Here is a 20,969-nt window from a genome sequence, read left to right on the forward strand (position 1 = left end):
CTCTTCTTTGCACTCTTTCTAGAGCAGCAATATCCTTTTTGTAACAAGGTGACCAGAACTGAACACAATATTCTAGGTGAGGTCTTACTAATGCATTGTAAAGTTTTAACATTACTTCCCTTGATTTAAATTCAACAGTTCTCACAATATATCCGAGCATCTTGTTGGCCTTTTTTATAGCTTCCCCACATTGTCTAGATGAAGACATTTCTGAGTCAACATAAACTCCTAGGTCTTTTTCATAGTTCCCTTCTTCAAATTTCAGTATCTCCCATATGATATTTATAATGCACATTTTTATTGCCCGCATGCAATACTTTACACTTTTCTCTATTAAATTTAATTTGCCATGTGTCTGCCCAGTTCTGAATGCTATCTAGATCATTTTGAATGACCTTTGCTGTTGCAACAGTGTTTGCCACTCCTATTTTTGTGTCGTCTGCAAATTTAACGAATTTGCTTACTATACCAGAATCTAAATCATTAATGTAGATTAGGAATAGCAGAGGACCTAATACTGATCCCTGTGGTACAGCACTGGTTACCTCGCTCCATTTTTAGGTTTCTCCTCTAATCAGTACTTTCTGTTTTCTACATATTAACCACTCCCTAATCTATGTGCATGCATTTCCTTGAATCCCTGCTGCGTTCAGTTTGAGAATTAATCTTTTATGCAGGACTTTGCCAAAAGCTTTCTGGAAATCTAAATAAACCATGTTGTATGCTTTGCAATTATCCATTTTCAATGCTGCATCCTCAAAAAAAAGTCAAGAAGGTTAGTTAGACACGATCTCCCTTTCCTAAAACCATGCTGACTGTCTCCCAGGATATTGTTACCATATAGGTAATTTTCCATTTTGGATCTTATTATAATTTCCATAAGTTTCCATATAATAGAAGTCAGGCTTATTGGTCTGTAGTTACCTGGTTCGGTTTTGTCTCCCTTTTATTCAGATCTAGTGCATGTCACTGATTTATAAACTATTCAGATCTAGTGCATGTCACTGATTTATAAACTATTCAGATCTAGTGCATGTCTAATTTATAAACTATTCAGATCTAGTGCATGTCTATAATTTATAAACTATTCAGATCTAGTGCATGTCTATAATTTATAAATTATTCAGATCTAGTGCATGTCACTGATTTATAAACTATTCAGATCTAGTGCATGTCACTGATTTATATACTATTCAGATCTAGTGCATGTCACTGATTTTAAACTATTCAGATCTAGTGCATGTCACTGATTTTAAACTATTCAGATCTAGTGCATGTCACTGATTTATAAACTATTCAGATCTAGTGCATGTCTATAATTTATAAATTATTCAGATCTAGTGCATGTCTATAATTTATAAACTATTCAGATCTAGTGCATGTCTATAATTTATAAACTATTCAGATCTAGTGCATGTCTATAATTTATAAACTATTCAGATCTAGTGCATGTCTAATTTATAAACTATTCAGATCTAGTGCATGTCTATAATTTATAAACTATTCAGATCTAGTGCATGTCTATAATTTATAAATTATTCAGATCTAGTGCATGTCACTGATTTATAAACTATTCAGATCTAGTGCATGTCACTGATTTATATACTATTCAGATCTAGTGCATGTCACTGATTTTAAACTATTCAGATCTAGTGCATGTCACTGATTTTAAACTATTCAGATCTAGTGCATGTCTATAATTTATAAATTATTCAGATCTAGTGCATGTCACTGATTTATAAACTATTCAGATCTAGTGCATGTCACTGATTTATATACTATTCAGATCTAGTGCATGTCACTGATTTTAAACTATTCAGATCTAGTGCATGTCACTGATTTATAAACTATTCAGATCTAGTGCATGTCTATAATTTATAAATTATTCAGATCTAGTGCATGTCTATAATTTATAAACTATTCAGATCTAGTGCATGTCTATAATTTATAAACTATTCAGATCTAGTGCATGTCACTGATTTATATACTATTCAGATCTAGTGCATGTCTATAATTTATAAATTATTCAGATCTAGTTCCTGTCTATAATTTATAAACTATTCAGATCTAGTGCATGTCTATAATTTATAAACTATTCAGATCTAGTGCATGTCACTGATTTATAAACTATTCAGATCTAGTGCATGTCTAATTTATAAACTATTCAGATCTAGTGCATGTCTATAATTTATAAACTATTCAGATCTAGTGCATGTCTATAATTTATAAACTATTCAGATCTAGTGCATGTCACTGATTTATAAACTATTCAGATCTAGTGCATGTCTATAATTTATAAATTATTCAGATCTAGTGCATGTCTATAATTTATAAACTATTCAGATCTAGTGCATGTCTATAATTTATAAACTATTCAGATCTAGTGCATGTCTATAATTTATAAACTATTGGTGATCTGCGCACCTGCTCTACACTACCTGTTGGACAGCACTGTCTAAGGCACAGTGAATTGCTACTTGAAATTCGTCATGTTTTAAACAGATACCTTTGTTAAATATACTCTGTGCTTGTGCTCTGTCTGGACTTGAACATTTGTATTTTTTTTGTCTACCTCACTTCTTGAAAAATAAAAAGAAGTTAAATATTTATGCAAGTTAAAAAAAAATAAAACCTTCAAAATGAATTTCAGATAAGAGTGTCAGCTCATTTTGTTTCTTATTGCTCTTTTAGTTAGGAGTGCCAGCCGGGTCTGATCATTGAACCCCCTTTAAAACAATACTGTACACCGTGTGTCTTCAGGGTTCTGAACACACTGAACCCCCTTAAACAATACTGTACACCGTGTGTCTTCAGGGTTCTGAACACACTGAACCCCCTTAAACAATACTGTACACCGTGTGTCTTCAGGGTTCTGAACACACTGAACCCCCTTAAACAATACTGTACACCATGTGTCTTCAGGGTTCTGAACACACTGAACCCCCTTAAACAATACTGTACACCGTGTGTCTTCAGGGTTCTGAACACACTGAACCCCCTTAAACAATACTGTACACTGTGTGTCTTCAGGGTTCTGAACACACTGAACCCCCTTAAACAATACTGTACACCGTGTGTCTTCAGGGTTCTGAACACAATGAACCCCCTTAAACAATACTGTACACCATGTGTCTTCAGGGTTCTGAACACATTGGAGAGTGTGGTCTTGGTACACTAGTACAGTACTGTCTCGCACTGGGAGCCGCACAGTCCTACCTTGGGAAGTGTCCCGTTCTCCTCCGCGGGCGCAGGGAGGGAGCTGCTGCTGCTGCTGCTGCTGTTGTTGCAGGAGGGCGGCTCTGCATTGTAGTTCCGGAAGCAGCAGAGCAAGGTGCTGAAGATGCTTCTACTGCGCTGCTTCTTCAAGCAGCTGTTCGACTGGGAAACTGCACAAGGAAAACAAAACACAAATATCAATACCTTTACACTTGTGGAAAACAACTAAAACAAGATCTGCAAATTACATTTAAACACAACTAAAACAAGCTCTGCAAATTACATTTTAAATTAAAACAAGCTCTGCAAATTACATTTAAAATTAAAACAAGCTCAGCAAATTACATTTAAACACAACTAAAACAAGATCTGCAAATTACATTTAAAAACAACTAAAACAAGCTCTGCAAATTACATTTAAAATTAAAACAAGCTCTGCAAATTACATTTAAACACAACTAAAACAAGCTCTGCAAATTACATTAAAAACAACTAAAACAAGCTCTGCAAATTACATTTAAACACAACTAAAACAAGCTCTGCAAATTACATTTAAAATTAAAACAAGCTCTGCAAATTACATTTAAAAACAACTAAAACAAGCTCTGCAAATTACATTAAAAACAACTAAAACAAGCTCTGCAAATTACATTTAAACACAACTAAAACAAGCTCTGCAAATTACATTTAAAAACAACTAAAACAAGCTCTGCAAATTACATTTAAAAACAACTAAAACAAGCTCTGCAAATTACATTAAAAACAACTAAAACAAGCTCTGCAAATTACATTTAAAAACAACTAAAACAAGCTCTGCAAATTACATTTAAAAACAACTAAAACAAGCTCTGCAAATTACATTAAAAACAACTAAAACAAGCGCTGCAAATTACATTTAAAAACAACTAAAACAAGCTCTGCAAATTACATTAAAAACAACTAAAACAAGCTCTGCAAATTACATTTAAAAACAACTAAAACAAGCTCTGCAAATTACATTAAAAACAACTAAAACAAGCTCTGCAAATTACATTTAAAAACAACTAAAACAAGCTCTGCAAATTACATTAAAAACAACTAAAACAAGCGCTGCAAATTACATTTAAAAACAACTAAAACAAGCTCTGCAAATTACATTTAAAAACAACTAAAACAATCTCTGCAAATTACATTAAAAACAACTAAAACAAGCGCTGCAAATTACATTTAAAAACAACTAAAACAAGCTCTGCAAATTACATTTAAAAACAACTAAAACAAGCTCTGCAAATTACATTTAAAATTAAAACAAGCTCTGCAAATTACATTTAAAATTAAAACAAGCTCTGCAAATTACATTTAAAAACAACTAAAACAAGCTCTGCAAATTACATTTAAAAACAACTAAAACAAGCTCTGCAAATTACATTTAAAAACAACTAAAACAAGCTCTGCAAATTACATTTAAAAACAACTAAAACAAGCTCTGCAAATTACATTAAAAACCAACTAAAACAAGCTCTGCAAATTACATTTAAACACAACTAAAACAAGCTCTGCAAATTACATTAAAAACAACTAAAACAAGCTCTGCAAATTACATTTAAAAACAACTAAAACAAGCTCTGCAAATTACATTTAAAAAAAACTAAAACAAGCTCTGCAAATTACATTTAAAATTAAAACAAGCTCTGCAAATTACATTTAAAATTAAAACAAGCTCTGCAAATTACATTTAAAACCATTTCCTCCTTTATTTCAGCAAGGCCCCGGTGTGGGATGCAGTGCAACAGGATCGTTTTTTACATATACAGCAAATTAACCCTATATATATTATTATTGAACTCTGTAATGCTCATTCCTGTACCTCCTCTGATACGATGCTTAACCACCCCTCGATATTATTATTGAACTCTGTAATGCTCATTCCTGTACCTCCTCTGATACGATGCTTAACCACCCCTCGATATTATTATTGAACTCTGTAATGCTCATTCCTGTACCTCCTCTGATACGATGCGTCGCCACCCCTCGATATTATTATTGAACTCTGTAATGCTCATTCCTGTACCTCCTCTGATACGATGCTTAACCACCCCTCGATATTATTATTATTGAACTCTGTAATGCTCATTCCTGTACCTCCTCTGATACGATGCTTAACCACCCCTCGATATTATTATTGAACTCTGTAATGCTCATTCCTGTACCTCCTCTGATACGATGCTTAACCACCCCTCGATATTATTATTGAACTCTGTAATGCTCATTCCTGTACCTCCTCTGATACGATGCTTAACCACCCCTCGATATTATTATTGAACTCTGTAATGCTCATTCCTGTACCTCCTCTGATACGATGCTTAACCACCCCTCGATATTATTATTTTGTAAACCCAGCCTCACAAGCTAGACTTTTTCAAATGCAGGACATTATGTGTTTCCAGACATGGAAAAAAAATGCTTTTGTAGTTTAAAAAATGCTTGGGCATTACAAGGCTAAAAGGAATAAAGACTTTGAGTTCTAGTAATTCGCACTCTGCACACCACCTGTCAGTGCACGGGGATCTGAGGTACAGATAACGCTGCTGAAACAGTAGTGGATTTGTGACCAATGAAGGATCAAGGGAGAGGCTTGGGTTTGTAATAAAAATCTGTAATTGTGCTAATCAGGGTGTGTGTGAAACCACCTATCAGCGTGTACCCAAAGTCCAATCAGCAACTTTAATAATACAAAGAGATTTAAGCTAGTGCTGACACATGGCACATGTGAATAAATGCAAAGTCTTGCACATAGGGTGCAAAATCATAACAGGCAAGTACTGTGTGAATTGTAACAAAATATAGGTGGTTAGGTATGAAAAGGACTTGGGGGTCATAGTGGATGAATCTCTTAAGCAAACTAGACAGTGCGGAGAAGCTATATAAACAGGCAAATAGAAATGTCAGGTCATATAGCCAAGACAGATGAATTCAAATCAAGACACATTACATTAAAATCATAAAACACACTGGTACAACCACACCTAGAATACTGTGTCCAGTTTTGGTCCCCATATCATAAGAAAGACATTGAGGCACTTGAGAGAGAGTACAGAGGTGAGCAACACAATTAATTCCAGAATTGAAGGATATGTCATATGGAGATAGACTGAAAGAGATGAATCTGCATAGCCTAGAAAGAAGGAGAGCTGAGAATTATTTTCACAGGTGACAGAGAACAAAACCATGGGCCACAGGTGGAAGCTGAAGGACATATTCAGAACCGAGGTGAGAAAGAAAGGGTGGTGAACCATTGGAACAGGCTGCCGGACAGAGTTGCTGAAGCACAGACCTTCAAGAGTAGATTGGATGCTGTCATGAACAACACTGTATAACACTCTCTGTGACCATAATAGACCTTTAGCTAGCCACCTGGAGGAAGGGCGGTCCGTTTAGCCACGGATTCTCAGAGGTATCATTTCCCCTATAACTTGGTTAGGGAGTTTTGTTTTTCCTCTCCTGAGTGCTAACGGACCACGCTGGCATCAAAGCGAGCGAGCATAGGTGGGCCGAATAGACTTTTCTTGTTCTTGAATTTCTTATGTTCTTATGTAATGCAGCTCTGTATTCATCTCAATCTACAAACCAGCCATGAGCATGTAATCTGCACCACTGCAGCTCTGTACTCATCTCAATCTACAAACCAGCCATGCAACGTTACTGTAAACACTATAAAAACAACCTGCCGTTCAAAGGGCAAATAGTCTTCATTTCTGCCTGCCGATGCACAAAGTATCTAACAGGACTGTAAACTAGAAACAGGAAAATAACCTGGCAATAAATGTTTAAAAAGAGAATTGTATTTTAAGAGGCTTTGGATAAATAAAGTCCTTGGGGTTTGTTCATCATGTCATTGCTCAGGCGTTTCTCAGGCTGTTTAAAGTTCACACAGGGGTTTTCTGCCTGTGATCCAGCCCTGGCAGCCTGCAATCCACTCCAGAGGAGTGACCTCATCTCTTTAACCAGCCCTGCAGTAAGGAGGAATCGGATCTCCAACTCCAGCCCTGCAGTAAGGAGGAGGAATCGGATCTCCAACTCCAGCCCTGCAGTGAATAGGAGGAATCGGATCTCTTTAACCAGCCCTGCAGTGAGGAGGAGGAGGAGGATCTCTAACTCCAGCCCTGCAGTGAGGAGGAGGAGGAGGATCTCTAACTCCAGCCCTGCAGTGAGGAGGAGGAATCGGATCTCTTTAACCAGCCCTGCAGTGAGGAGGAATCGGATCTCTAACTCCAGCCCTGCAGTGAGGAGGAGGAATCGGATCTCTTTAACCAGCCCTGCAGTAAGGAGGAATCGGATCTCCAACTCCAGCCCTGCAGTGAATAGGAGGAATCGGATCTCTTTAACCAGCCCTGCAGTGAGGAGGAGGAGGAGGATCTCTAACTCCAGCCCTGCAGTGAGGAGGAGGAGGAGGATCTCTAACTCCAGCCCTGCAGTGAGGAGGAGGAATCGGATCTCTTTAACCAGCCCTGCAGTGAGGAGGAATCGGATCTCTAACTCCAGCCCTGCAGTGAGGAGGAGGAATCGGATCTCTTTAACCAGCCCTGCAGTGAGGAGGAGGAATCGGATCTCTTTAACCAGCCCTGCAGTGAGGAGGAATCAGATCTCTTTAACCAGCCCTGCAGTGAGGAGGATTCGGATCTCTAACTCCAGCCCTGCAGTGAGGAGGAGGAATCGGATCTCTAACTCCAGCCCTGCAGTGAGGAGGAGGAATCAGATCTCTTTAACCAGCCCTGCAGTGAGGAGGATTCGGATCTCTAACTCCAGCCCTGCAGTGAGGAGGAGGAATCGGATCTCTTTAACCAGCCCTGCAGTGAGGAGGAATCGGATCTCTAACTCCAGCACTGCAGTGAGGAGGAGGAATCAGATCTCTTTAACCAGCCCTGCAGTGAGGAGGAATCGGATCTCTTTAACCAGCCCTGCAGTGAGGAGGAATCAGATCTCTTTAACCAGCCCTGCAGTGAGGAGGATTCGGATCTCTAACTCCAGCCCTGCAGTGAGGAGGAGGAATCGGATCTCTAACTCCAGCCCTGCAGTGAGGAGGAGGAATCAGATCTCTTTAACCAGCCCTGCAGTGAGGAGGATTCGGATCTCTAACTCCAGCCCTGCAGTGAGGAGGAGGAATCGGATCTCTTTAACCAGCCCTGCAGTGAGGAGGAATCGGATCTCTAACTCCAGCACTGCAGTGAGGAGGAGGAATCAGATCTCTTTAACCAGCCCTGCAGTGAGGAGGAATCGGATCTCTTTAACCAGCCCTGCAGTGAGGAGGAGCAATCGAATCTCTTTAACCAGCCCTGCAGTGAGGAGGAATCGGATCTCTTTAACCAGCCCTGCAGTGAGGAGGAATCGGATCTCTAACTCCAGCCCTGCAGTGAGGAGGAGGAATCGGATCTCTTTAACCAGCCCTGCAGTGAGGAGGAATCGGATCTCTAACTCCAGCCCTGCAGTGAGGAGGAGGAATCAGATCTCTTTAACCAGCCCTGCAGTGAGGAGGAGGAATCAGATCTCTAACTCCAGTCCTGCAGTGAGGAGGAGGAATCAGATCTCTAACTCCAGTCCTGCAGTGAGGAGGAGCAATCGAATCTCTTTAACCAGCCCTGCAGTGAGGAGGAATCGGATCTCTTTAACCAGCCCTGCAGTGAGGAGGAATCGGATCTCTAACTCCAGCCCTGCAGTGAGGAGGAGGAATCGGATCTCTTTAACCAGCCCTGCAGTGAGGAGGAATCGGATCTCTAACTCCAGCCCTGCAGTGAGGAGGAGGAATCAGATCTATAACTCCAGTCCTGCAGTGAGGAGGAGGAATCAGATCTCTAACTCCAGCCCTGCAGTGAGGAGGAGGAATCAGATCTCTTTAACCAGCCCTGCAGTGAGGAGGAATCGGATCTCTAACTCCAGCCCTGCAGTGAGGAGGAGGAATCGGATCTCTTTAACCAGCCCTGCAGTGAGGAGTAATCAGATCTCTTTAACCAGCCCTGCAGTGAGGAGGAATCGGATCTCTAACTCCAGCCCTGCAGTGAGGAGGAGGAATCAGATCTCTTTAACCAGCCCTGCAGTGAGGAGGAGGAATCAGATCTCTAACTCCAGTCCTGCAGTGAGGAGGAGGAATCAGATCTCTAACTCCAGCCCTGCAGTGAGGAGGAGGAATCAGATCTCTTTAACCAGCCCTGCAGTGAGGAGGAGGAATCGGATCTCTAACTCCAGTCCTGCAGTGAGGAGGAGGAATCAGATCTCTAACTCCAGTCCTGCAGTGAGGAGGAGCAATCGAATCTCTTTAACCAGCCCTGCAGTGAGGAGGAATCGGATCTCTTTAACCAGCCCTGCAGTGAGGAGGAATCGGATCTCTAACTCCAGCCCTGCAGTGAGGAGGAGGAATCGGATCTCTTTAACCAGCCCTGCAGTGAGGAGGAATCGGATCTCTAACTCCAGCCCTGCAGTGAGGAGGAGGAATCAGATCTCTAACTCCAGTCCTGCAGTGAGGAGGAGGAATCAGATCTCTAACTCCAGCCCTGCAGTGAGGAGGAGGAATCGGATCTCTTTAACCAGCCCTGCAGTGAGGAAGAATCGGATCTCTTTAACCAGCCCTGCAGTGAGGAGGAGGAATCGGATCTCTTTAACCAGCCCTGCAGTGAGGAGGAGGAATCGGATCTCTTTAACCAGCCCTGCAGTGAGGAGGAGGAATCGGATCTCTTTAACCAGCCCTGCAGTGAGGAGGAGGAATCGAATCTCTTTAACCAGCCCTGCAGTGAGGAGGAGGAATCGAATCTCTTTAACCAGCCCTGCAGTGAGGAGGAGGAATCGGATCTCTTTAACCAGCCCTGCAGTGAGGAGGAATCAGATCTCTTTAACCAGCCCTGCAGTGAGGAGGAGCAATCGAATCTCTTTAACCAGCCCTGCAGTGAGGAGGAATCGGATCTCTTTAACCAGCCCTGCAGTGAGGAGGAATCGTACCACTAACTCCAAACCTGCAGTGAGGATGGAATCTGTTTTGTGTTTTCACTTGTGAATTCCCCTTTAATAATGTAGTGGTTTCATTTACCAGGGTAGAGTACTGTACTGTGTGTAAGGCATACAGTACATGCACTGTTGCAGGTACTGTTTAAGGATACATCTACACTGGATTTCAATACTGTAACATTTGAAATACTGTGAACAAATTCTGAAACCAAGTAAATCATGCAGAAGTTTAAGAGCTGTAACAAATTATATTTTAAAAAGCACACACACACTTCACAGAATCACTAGGTATAACTCCTACTGCATGGTAGTTTAACCCTTTCCTAGTTTTACTACAAGCCTGGCTATCCACAGTGTACAGGTAACAAGCTCAGATGTGTCTTATTAAACTGCTATGCAGGGGGAATCTTATTTCCATCCCTGCTTTCCCACTGCAGATCTGTTTTTGATGAGTTGCCAGAAGAAGTGTAACCTACCCACAATATCTACCTGGGACTTCAGGGGTGGGCTAAATACAACAGCTGAAGGATATACTGTAATTTCCAGTATATTTATAATATGTGGGAGCTACTGTAAGATAGAATTAGTGTACGTGTTGCTCCCTCCCCCTGTGTGTCTAAAGAGTCCAGTCCCCTCTGCGCACCTCCATGTTCAGGCTGGACAAGGGGGCGAGAGAGTCAGGAAACCGCACTCCGCCTGTGTGCGCACCACATTCCATTCCAGCAGCTCCTCAACAAACAAGCCTTCTGCACTCAAACAAAGCCAGCACTCCGAGCTGCTCACAGCCCCACACGGGCCCTCCTGCTCTGTGCACTCAAACAAAGCCAGCACTCAGAGCTGCTCTATATCTGGCCCTATATCTAACTTCATTCATCTATTTACTGGTACAGCTCAGCTTCCCCCCCCATGTTAATTTCATATTGAGGTTCAATGGTGCAGTGTGTGGTTTTTTTTTTTAGCCATCTATGATTGGGCAGCAGTGTGGAGTAGTGGTTAGGGCTCTGGACTCTTGACTGGGGGGTTGTGGGTTCATTCCCAGGTAGGGGGCACTGCTGCTGTACCCTTGAGCAAGGTTGCTCCAGTAAAAACCCAACTGTATAAAGGGTTAATTGTATGTAAAAAAAAATGTGATATCTTGTAACAATTGTAAGTCGCCCCGGATAAGGGCGTCTGCTAAGAAATAAATAATAATAAAATATATATAGCAGTGACCAAACATGATTATTTTGGGAAAACCTTTTTTTTTCATATATTCTCATCTCTACCACATATAGTATGCCTAATGCTGTTGCAACTTACATAATATGAAAGGACATTTTGTGACCTTTCATTGGATATGTTACATGCATTCAGTACAAACTACCCAGTAGTTAAACATACATACATGAAAACAGTGAAAAACAGGCGGAAACAGGGCTGAGTGTAAAGAGTTAAAAAAACAAGAAAAGAAAGAAATGGAGCGCTGGTTAAAAAGAAGAGCACCTTTTTCTTCTGCTGCTGCAAAAACTTCATGTCAGGCAATGGAGGAAGCAATGGAGAGTGCTCTGTGTCACAGTGATGAACAGCTGCACGTCTCCTGAAAACAGCTTATTTTAAAGCAACTTTTCTGTCATTAACCAGAAGCCTAAAAACAACTTTAACAGGTAAGTTACATTTCCACATGTGTACTACTGTAACGTCTCGCTCTTAGCACAAAACTAACCCCAACGGCGGGATTACCTCCCTGTATCAAATATACCCAAATTATTAACAAGGGGAAGGGCGAAGCGACAGTGCATCAAGGACGCGAGATCCCCCAATAAATACACTATAGAAACACGGGATAACCTTAAACATTTATTGGCTAAAATAATTGAAACTGTTCAACAAAACAAGATGGAAAAGAAGTTCCGAGCAAAAAAACAAAACATAAACAAGCCAGCAAAATATCCATTGCGAGAACAAAGTAACAAAATAAAACAAAAAAACAAAACAGTCCCGCAACAAAAATAAAAAAAACAACGATCTCACCAAACTCCTGGGTACCCGCTTGCTTGAAGATCCTCTCAGAAGATGATGACCAGTAATCCACAAAAACTATGAACATGCACTTGAAAAACCAACACCGTCAGCAACGTGGTGCATTACAAGCCGGCTCCAGGCTTTAGCGATCGTGGGCAGCAAAGGTGAACAACACCGGCTAAACAGCCTGAAACTGGAACAAAGCACTTGCTGATAAAAAAACAAATCAACTTCCAACAAGAACGACAGTCGAAGGTAAACAGGATCGCTCTACCATGGCAAACCACCCCGGGAAAAAGAACGCCGCGGACTTTTCAAAAACAAGGAATAGAGTCCCTAAACAGGAACTAAGGAGACGACAGGAACTCACAAGGCAGGTAAGCAGCCCCCCCTATGGCGTAACAAAGGTACTATTTATACTTGTCTAAAACAATCTTTCCATTAACAACGCTGCCGCTTCCAGCGAATAAGAACCTCGAAATGTATTTGGAACCTGGCCAGGCTTCCGTGCTGCCCAATTAAGGCGCAACACATGGTACGTTTATTGTACCATGTAGAACCAAACATTCAATTTAAGTGGCAGTGCCACATAGTCCCCCCCCCCCCCCAGCGGAGTAACTAGGGTAATACCCCAAAATATGGCTTTAGATTTACCACATTTACTGTTTCGACCTTCTCAGGACGATCCACCCACTTCAATCTGTAATTAACTGGTCCCAGTTTTTTTATTACTGAGGCTGGTCCAGACCATTTTGGGGCTAATTTAGCTGAAAAAAAACCAGCTGCATTAGAAATTGGGTGACTCCTCACCCACACCAAGTCTCCTTCGCTAAATATCACACACCTTCTCCGGGCATTATAACTTTTAGCCTGACGCCCTTGAGCTTCCTTCACACGCTCTCTAACCAGCTTGGCAATACCAGCCTGTCTCTCAAGTACAGAGTAACTGGACTCCCCAGGTGAAGGAGATTTGGACACTAAACGATCAAGAGGACCTTTAAGAACCCTTCCTAACATTAGCTCAGCGGGAGTAAAGCCAGTTGTCTCCTGTTTTGCTGAATTTATGGCAAATCTAAATTCGGGCAACCATTGATCCCACAACTGCTGATTTTGACCCACAAAGGAAGCTATCATCGGCTTCAGAGTTCTGTTGACTCTCTCCGTAAGATTAGACTGAGGGTGATAACTTGTAGTAAGTTTTCGTGTAACACCCCACTTTTTGCAAACCTCAATCAGAACACCACTGGTAAATTGAGCCCCTCTGTCAGACACCAGGTACTTTGGTGTCCCCCAGCGCGTAAAAATCTCCTGAGTTAAAAGCTGCACGATGCGATGAGTCTTTCCATCACGCAGTGGGAATACCTCCACCCACTTGGTGTAATAATCCACAATCACCACCAAGCAAGTATTACCTTTCTTACTGCGTGGGAAAGGCCCCATCAAGTCAATTCCTAGCATGTAACCTGGCTCTTCCACAGTCGTGGACTGTAAAAACCCTGCAGGTTTCTGATTTGATGGCTTGTATATTTGACAAGCTATACACTCCTTAACATGCTTTGTAACATCTCGCCTAATTGTAGGCCACCATGCTACCTCCAACACACGAAGCAGAGTCTTCATCCTACCCAGATGCCCACTCAATGGGTTGTCATGATAGTATTGTAAAAATATGGTAATTAATGACTCGGGAACAACCACTTGGTAGCGCTGACCCTCACCTCTGGGTAGAGACATTCTCCTATACAACACCCCCTGTTCAACCACAAACCCTATACGGTCAGACCGCTGACCGTCCATCTTCTTCTTCAATTCTTGAAGGTTAAGATCTTGAGCCTGAGCCTCTGCGATCTCACTCATTTCAGAGGGCATATCAAGAACGGCAACATGCTTTTTTTCCTCTGAAAAAACGGCAAGTCCTGCCTTTTCTATCTGAGGAGATCGAGACAAGGCATCTGGTACTACATTTAAACTTCCCTTTCGATATACAACTCGAAATGTATACGATTGGAGACGTAAAGCCCAACGAGTTAGGCGGGACGTCACTTTAGGAGAATTAAAAACCCAAGTTAAAGCAGCATGATCTGTCACAACCTCAAATTCCACCCCTTCCAGGTAATGCTTCCATTTCTCAATGGCCCAGATAACCGCCAGGCATTCCTTCTCGGATGTGGAATAGTTAGATTCAGGTTTTGTTAAAACACGAGATGCATAAGCAACAACCCACTCGTTTTCTGAGCACCCCTGAGCCAGAACAGCTCCTAATCCCACATCACTGGCATCAGTATACACCCGGAACGGTTTCATTAAATCAGGGTGGGACAACACAGGAGCTCTCTGCAAGGCTTCCTTTAATTGTTCAAAGCTATCTTGCTCAGCTTTCGACCACACCCAGCTCACCCCCTTCTTTTTCAGCCGATTCAGTGGAGCAGCTTTATCAGCAAATCGCGGAATAAACTTGTGATACCACCCAACCAACCCCAGGAACCTTTGCAGCCCCCTGAGATTGGTCGGTGCTGGGTACTCCTTTATTGCCCCAACTTTATCTGTATCTACAGACACCCCATTTCCTGATACTATATGACCCAGGAACTTAAGTGAAGGTTGAAAGAAATGACACTTGGCTAAATTGAGGGTGAGATTGGCTTGATCCAGGGCTTGAAATACAGATGCCAGATCTCGCACATGCTGCTCTTTAGTGGGAGAGTACACAATGATATCATCTATGTATACAAAGCAACTGTTACCCTTCAGGTTTACCAGCACTTGTTCCATCAGACGTTGGAACGACGCTGCAGCATTCTTCAAACCGAAAGGCATCACCTTAAACTGATACAGACCGAAAGGAGTAATAAAAGCTGTTTTTGGTTTACTTTGATCATTCATAGCCACCTGCCAGTAACCAGAACGCAAATCTAAGGAACTAAAAACTGCGGCTCCCTCTAATGATTCCAAAATGTCATGAACTCTGGGCATGGGATATGCATCAAGGTCAGTTTTCTTATTTACCCCTCGGTAATCAACACAGAACCTAAATGTCCCATCCTTTTTTTCGGTCAAAACCACAGGTGCGGCCCAGGCTGAAGCAGACGGTTCTACAATGCCATCCTGTAGCATTTGATCAAGATGTTGCTTTATAATGGTTTTTTTGTGTTCCGATACTCGATAAGCTCGGACACGCACTGGAATCTCATCGGTAGTAAGTATCACATGGTGGATTAAGTCTGTCTTTCCCAAACGGGAAGTACAAACTGACGGCCACTGCAGCATCAGTGGTTCCAACAACCTTTGCCCTTCAATCGTAACATTCAATTCTAATAACGGTCTCTCTCTTAATCCCAGATCTAGCTCTTTCCTCACCACCTTAGTGGGAACTGCCTGCCATTTCACCTCCCTTCGCTCAAAACACCTGACCACTGAACTCTCCAACTGATCTAGCATTTTAGCCACAGAACTCTCAATACTTTCAAATTTGTTATCAATAAATGTTCTTAACAGTTCCTCTCGATTGATACTGCTCTGAGATGCCATGGACATTTCATGTTCCAGTTTGTCTATACGTGCAGTAATTTGCTCCATCTTACTGAAAATAAAACCAAAATCGGGAACATTACTATCATCAGCTATTCCCTGAGCAGCTGTGGGGGATTCACTGATATATAACTCTTCCAACTTTGAAGTTAACTCAGCTAGCGGCTGTCTACGTGTGACACCTGGACCAGCAGTAAAATTTGCAAAATCCATACTATCCTGTATATATTCGTGATCTTCACCTTCTGCCATCTTGAAAATCCATAAACTCAGCCTAAACAAAATGTCTAACGTTCCCCGTACGGGCCACCAATCTGTAACGTCTCGCTCTTAGCACAAAACTAACCCCAACGGCGGGATTACCTCCCTGTATCAAATATACCCAAATTATTAACAAGGGGAAGGGCGAAGCGACAGTGCATCAAGGACGCGAGATCCCCCAATAAATACACTATAGAAACACGGGATAACCTTAAACATTTATTGGCTAAAATAATTGAAACTGTTCAACAAAACAAGATGGAAAAGAAGTTCCGAGCAAAAAAACAAAACATAAACAAGCCAGCAAAATATCCATTGCGAGAACAAAGTAACAAAATAAAACAAAAAAACAAAACAGTCCCGCAACAAAAATAAAAAAAACAACGATCTCACCAAACTCCTGGGTACCCGCTTGCTTGAAGATCCTCTCAGAAGATGATGACCAGTAATCCACAAAAACTATGAACATGCACTTGAAAAACCAACACCGTCAGCAACGTGGTGCATTACAAGCCGGCTCCAGGCTTTAGCGATCGTGGGCAGCAAAGGTGAACAACACCGGCTAAACAGCCTGAAACTGGAACAAAGCACTTGCTGATAAAAAAACAAATCAACTTCCAACAAGAACGACAGTCGAAGGTAAACAGGATCGCTCTACCATGGCAAACCACCCCGGGAAAAAGAACGCCGCGGACTTTTCAAAAACAAGGAATAGAGTCCCTAAACAGGAACTAAGGAGACGACAGGAACTCAAAAGGCAGGTAAGCAGCCCCCCCTATGGCGTAACAAAGGTACTATTTATACTTGTCTAAAACAATCTTTCCATTAACAACGCTGCCGCTTCCAGCGAATAAGAACCTCGAAATGTATTTGGAACCTGGCCAGGCTTCCGTGCTGCCCAATTAAGGCGCAACACATGGTACGTTTATTGTACCATGTAGAACCAAACATTCAATTTAAGTGGCAGTGCCACACTACAATACTGTATTTATTAACAATAAATACATAACAACGCAGGGCTGTAACTCTTACAGTATGAACACTTTGGCATTGTACAATATGTGCATGTTTGTTATATAAATTCACGAAGACCTTTTATTTAGTTAATACATGTTTGAAACACTATATTAAAGTTAAGAAAAGTAACATTTATTCTGGGTTCGTGACCACTGATTTATATAAACTATATAGAAATTACCAAAGCAAATGTATAAAAAAAAAAGAAGAATATGAATGCATTTATCTTTTACTCATTATATACCGTGGGAAGAGGGATGTCATTTTGTTTCTATGCTAGTATGTGTGGACCGTGACTTTGCTTCCACAAATGCTTGTGGCTCTGGGGTTTCGTGCATGGTAATTGTCGGTAGCTGCATTCAGACCTTTGCCTAGCCATGTTATGTAATCTTCAATTTTGAACAATATCAGTGTTTTTTTTTGGTTGTTGTTTTTTTTAATTAAAAACATTGTACTTTGTGTGAAGAGATAAGACAGTTAAAACAGTAAATGTGAATTTATTGATAAGAAAAGTAAGTTGCACATTACAGGTGGAGCCTGAGTTCATTTCATTTGGAATTTAAACTTGTACAGAAGCTGTTAAGAAAGACGTGATACTGTATTATCACTGATTTAATTTCAAAAGTCACTATGTTTCTTTGTTTTGGGGGAACAGCCACATGAATGTAAGTGGAAAACTGTAGGACCAACAGCACTATGGAATACAGCCGGCTGTTTGGAGAACAGTGTTGAATCTTGAATTCAGTACTTTATTCAGTTTATAGATTTTCATGTTTAACAAAAAAAAACATGAAAGCAATGAACTGATATGTATGTGTATACAAATAAAACACACACAGCGCTTCACTTGTTTGAATCAGTTTCACATTTGATGCACTTGTATATAACACCAGTACCACTGTCAGATGTGCTTTGCAGAGTGGCGTTATATACAGTGTAAAACTCAGGTTTGGGACGATCAGAAAAATACTCATTTTTAAATAAACCTTTAGTGCAATATATGTACCTGTATTGCTGTTTCTGTAAACATCTGAACGCTCATTAATATGTTAACTTTTAACTGTTGTTGAAGTGGAGACTCGAGCACTGGATTAAGTGTTACCTTCAGCAGCACCCCTGGAATAAAAATACTGATATCGCTAAAGATTCTGAATTCTATCAGCAAACAAACACCGAAACCTACAAGATAAACATGCAGCTTGTCGTGGCTTAAATTATGTAAATCATAAAAAGCCGATTTCAAGAACAAATCTGAATAAACTGTATACGTCTAGAACTGAGTGAAAAAACAGCTACTAACTTGCTCTTAAAGTATGGTTGGAGTACATTTTTTCTTTCGTAGACGAGAAAACGAAAACACCGCTAATCTCTGTAAAAATAACTTTGTTGTACTTACCGATGGCACTGGCCGTGAATATGTCACTCAGACATCAGCATTACAGAACAAAAAATCACCAAGATGGTCTTACGACAGTCCCAATACCTAATAGACGAATGTACTCGCAGCCACATTTTGAAAATGTGTCCTGTAAAAAGCTTTCAACTTCACCCAGAACAGTCAAGCCTTTTTCAAATTCCATGTAAAGTGATTCTGGAGTTGAAGACTGGCACATTATATCAGTTTCTGGACACAAGAGCGAACTCAGTCTCACGCATTATGCGACAAACACAGATGAAATGCAAAAAAAGGAAATATATTTCTTCACACAAGTCTTCAGGAACAAGTCCCCCCTGCTGTGACAGCGATGCTAGCAATACCTTTCCTACACCAATTCAGAGCAACTGTTTCAACTCTTCAGTTACTAACGACGCTTCAGGACACTTACATGCTAGTGCTGCAAGCTTTACAGGATGTACATTTGATTTTAAAAAACAATTTTGTCACATGACGGTCAGTGATGGTCGATCCTGGACCAAACCAGTTTTAGACGGGAGAAGGGGGGGTTGAATGTTATATTTAAGGAAAATAAAAGTTATTTTCACTGTAAACATATGTGTGTGTCTAATCCTTACGTGTGTGATTTATAATACTGTTTATTGGTATTGCGTCTGGGGAGAGGGACACACGTGCGCGTTAAAATTCAGCGGGACATTTTTTATTTCAAGGGGCCACTGGCACAATGGCGCGGCCTAGTGCGAACACTGATTACTACTGTACTGAATGGCACTGTCAGCAGCGTGTGTGTATACTGTAGGAACAGCCAGAGACCACGACACTCAACATCGCTCTCTTTATGTTAGTATCAAACAAGACCTCATGACAATTCTTACTCCACTGCAGAGCACACTGGTGGCACCCAACGCACAGCCAGCACAAACCTTAAGGGTTAACTAGCGGTAATATGTATTTCCTGTTCCCCCCGCGGAGAATCCCAACAAAGACCACAATGTTGTAACCCTGCATGTGGGAGTGCGTGCTCACAATAAGATCCACTGTTTAGGGAATCAGTAATTAAACCATGCAGTTTGCAAAGCAGACGAAGCATTACTAACCTGCCCTGCACTCTTTTTTTTTTTAAACCAATACCCTGTATTGCATAAAGGCACGTCCTTTAAATATATAAAAAAAGCACAGTATAATAATTTGAAAAGCCTGCCATAGCCCCTCAAGCTGTAAGCACATTGTGGGCATTCCTTCCTCAAGGATTGCTGTCTGCAACAAGTCAATTCTCCAGAATGGCCCATAAAGTCATTCTATTGAGGGATACCATTACAGGGAGGGAAAGAAGACTACTACTGCATAGCAGTTTCACCCAATCCAGGTTTTACTATGAGCTTGAATAGCCACAGTGTATAGGTAACAAGCTCAGGAGTCTTATTTCCATCCCTGAAGCTTTATTTTAAGTCATGTGCTGTGTATCATTAAAACTGCATTTAAAAGCAGCTCTGCAGAGGTTCCATCTTTTGAAATGCAGGTTAGTCATTCAACATACATCAAAGGGGCAAAATAATTCCCTTTTCAACCACAGGCTTTGAGAATCATTTATTCACTGTTTGAAATGAATGGGCTCATTCAGTACATACAATATATTCCTCTACAATCACTAATGGCACCGACAATGCAGTCGGAAGCTCCTTATGACTCACCAGACAGGCTCCTGTATCGATTGTGGATTGTGGATGTGTTACCTGCCTTCTAACTATAGGCTATTGGATGTAAATTACATTCCACAACAACGTCTGCATGCAACACAGCACAGAGGCTAACACAGCTGACCTTTAAAACATCAGCGCATCAACTACACCTGAGGGCGAAACATTCGAGATTCAGAGGATAGAGACAGAGTCACACAGGTGTGCACTCGTGGAAATCAGAATACAAAACGAGGCAATGACAAAGTTCTGGAAACACTGAATAAACCAATCAGTGTTCCTCAAGTCAGAAACCATTTGAATTGAAGTTTGATGATGATGAGTGATCAGGTTACAAAACAGTACTGTATCAGTTGTGAACGAATCGCTAGCGGTGCCAAAAAGGTGTTCTTTTAAGTGACGTTTTGGTTCCTTTATTTTAAATGGGAGAAAAATGTGTTTCAGCACAAGGTTGTAGCCGAAGTGTTCTCCTAGGAGGTGTTCCTATATGCGGGGACTACTGTATTATATCACTGTCCATCACTGACACAGCCACCACATCATTATATACCGAGCACCAAAAGAAACTTATCACCATTAGAACACATTTATTAAAAAAATTAAAAATAAGGTATATAAATGATGGACATTGAAGAAATCATTCATCCTTGACCATGACACGCTTGAGTGACTATGACTGAAGCATATGCACTTAATCACCTAATTAGTGAGACAGCTGACTGGACACTGGATATGGAGTGATTTCAGCTGTTGAATTGCAAGCTTGAATAAAAGCAATAACGAAAATCACAGAAAAAAAAAAATATGCCACCTCTGTCAAGAGAGCAGCGCCTTCGTGCGATCGGCATGTTGGAAGCTGGACTAGGGCAGCGCACAGTGGC

The 20,969-nt window shown here is 41.1% G+C and overlaps 1 protein-coding gene across 4 annotated transcripts in view; it reads right to left on the reverse strand.

Annotated features, from left to right (window-relative positions):
- The window catches only part of LOC117400431 (CTD small phosphatase-like protein), a 75,186-nt gene that overhangs the window by 20,745 nt on the left and 33,472 nt on the right, over window positions 1-20,969 (reverse strand). For all 4 annotated transcript variants that reach the window (XM_059023384.1, XM_059023385.1, XM_059023387.1 and 1 more), the window contains exon 2: window positions 3,217-3,386. In XM_059023384.1, the coding sequence (XP_058879367.1) occupies window positions 3,217-3,386 (170 nt within the window). The remainder of the gene's footprint in view (window positions 1-3,216; window positions 3,387-20,969) is intronic.

Source organism: Acipenser ruthenus, chromosome 4 (genome assembly GCF_902713425.1).
Source record: "Acipenser ruthenus chromosome 4, fAciRut3.2 maternal haplotype, whole genome shotgun sequence".
Classification (NCBI taxonomy): Eukaryota; Metazoa; Chordata; class Actinopteri; order Acipenseriformes; family Acipenseridae; genus Acipenser; species Acipenser ruthenus.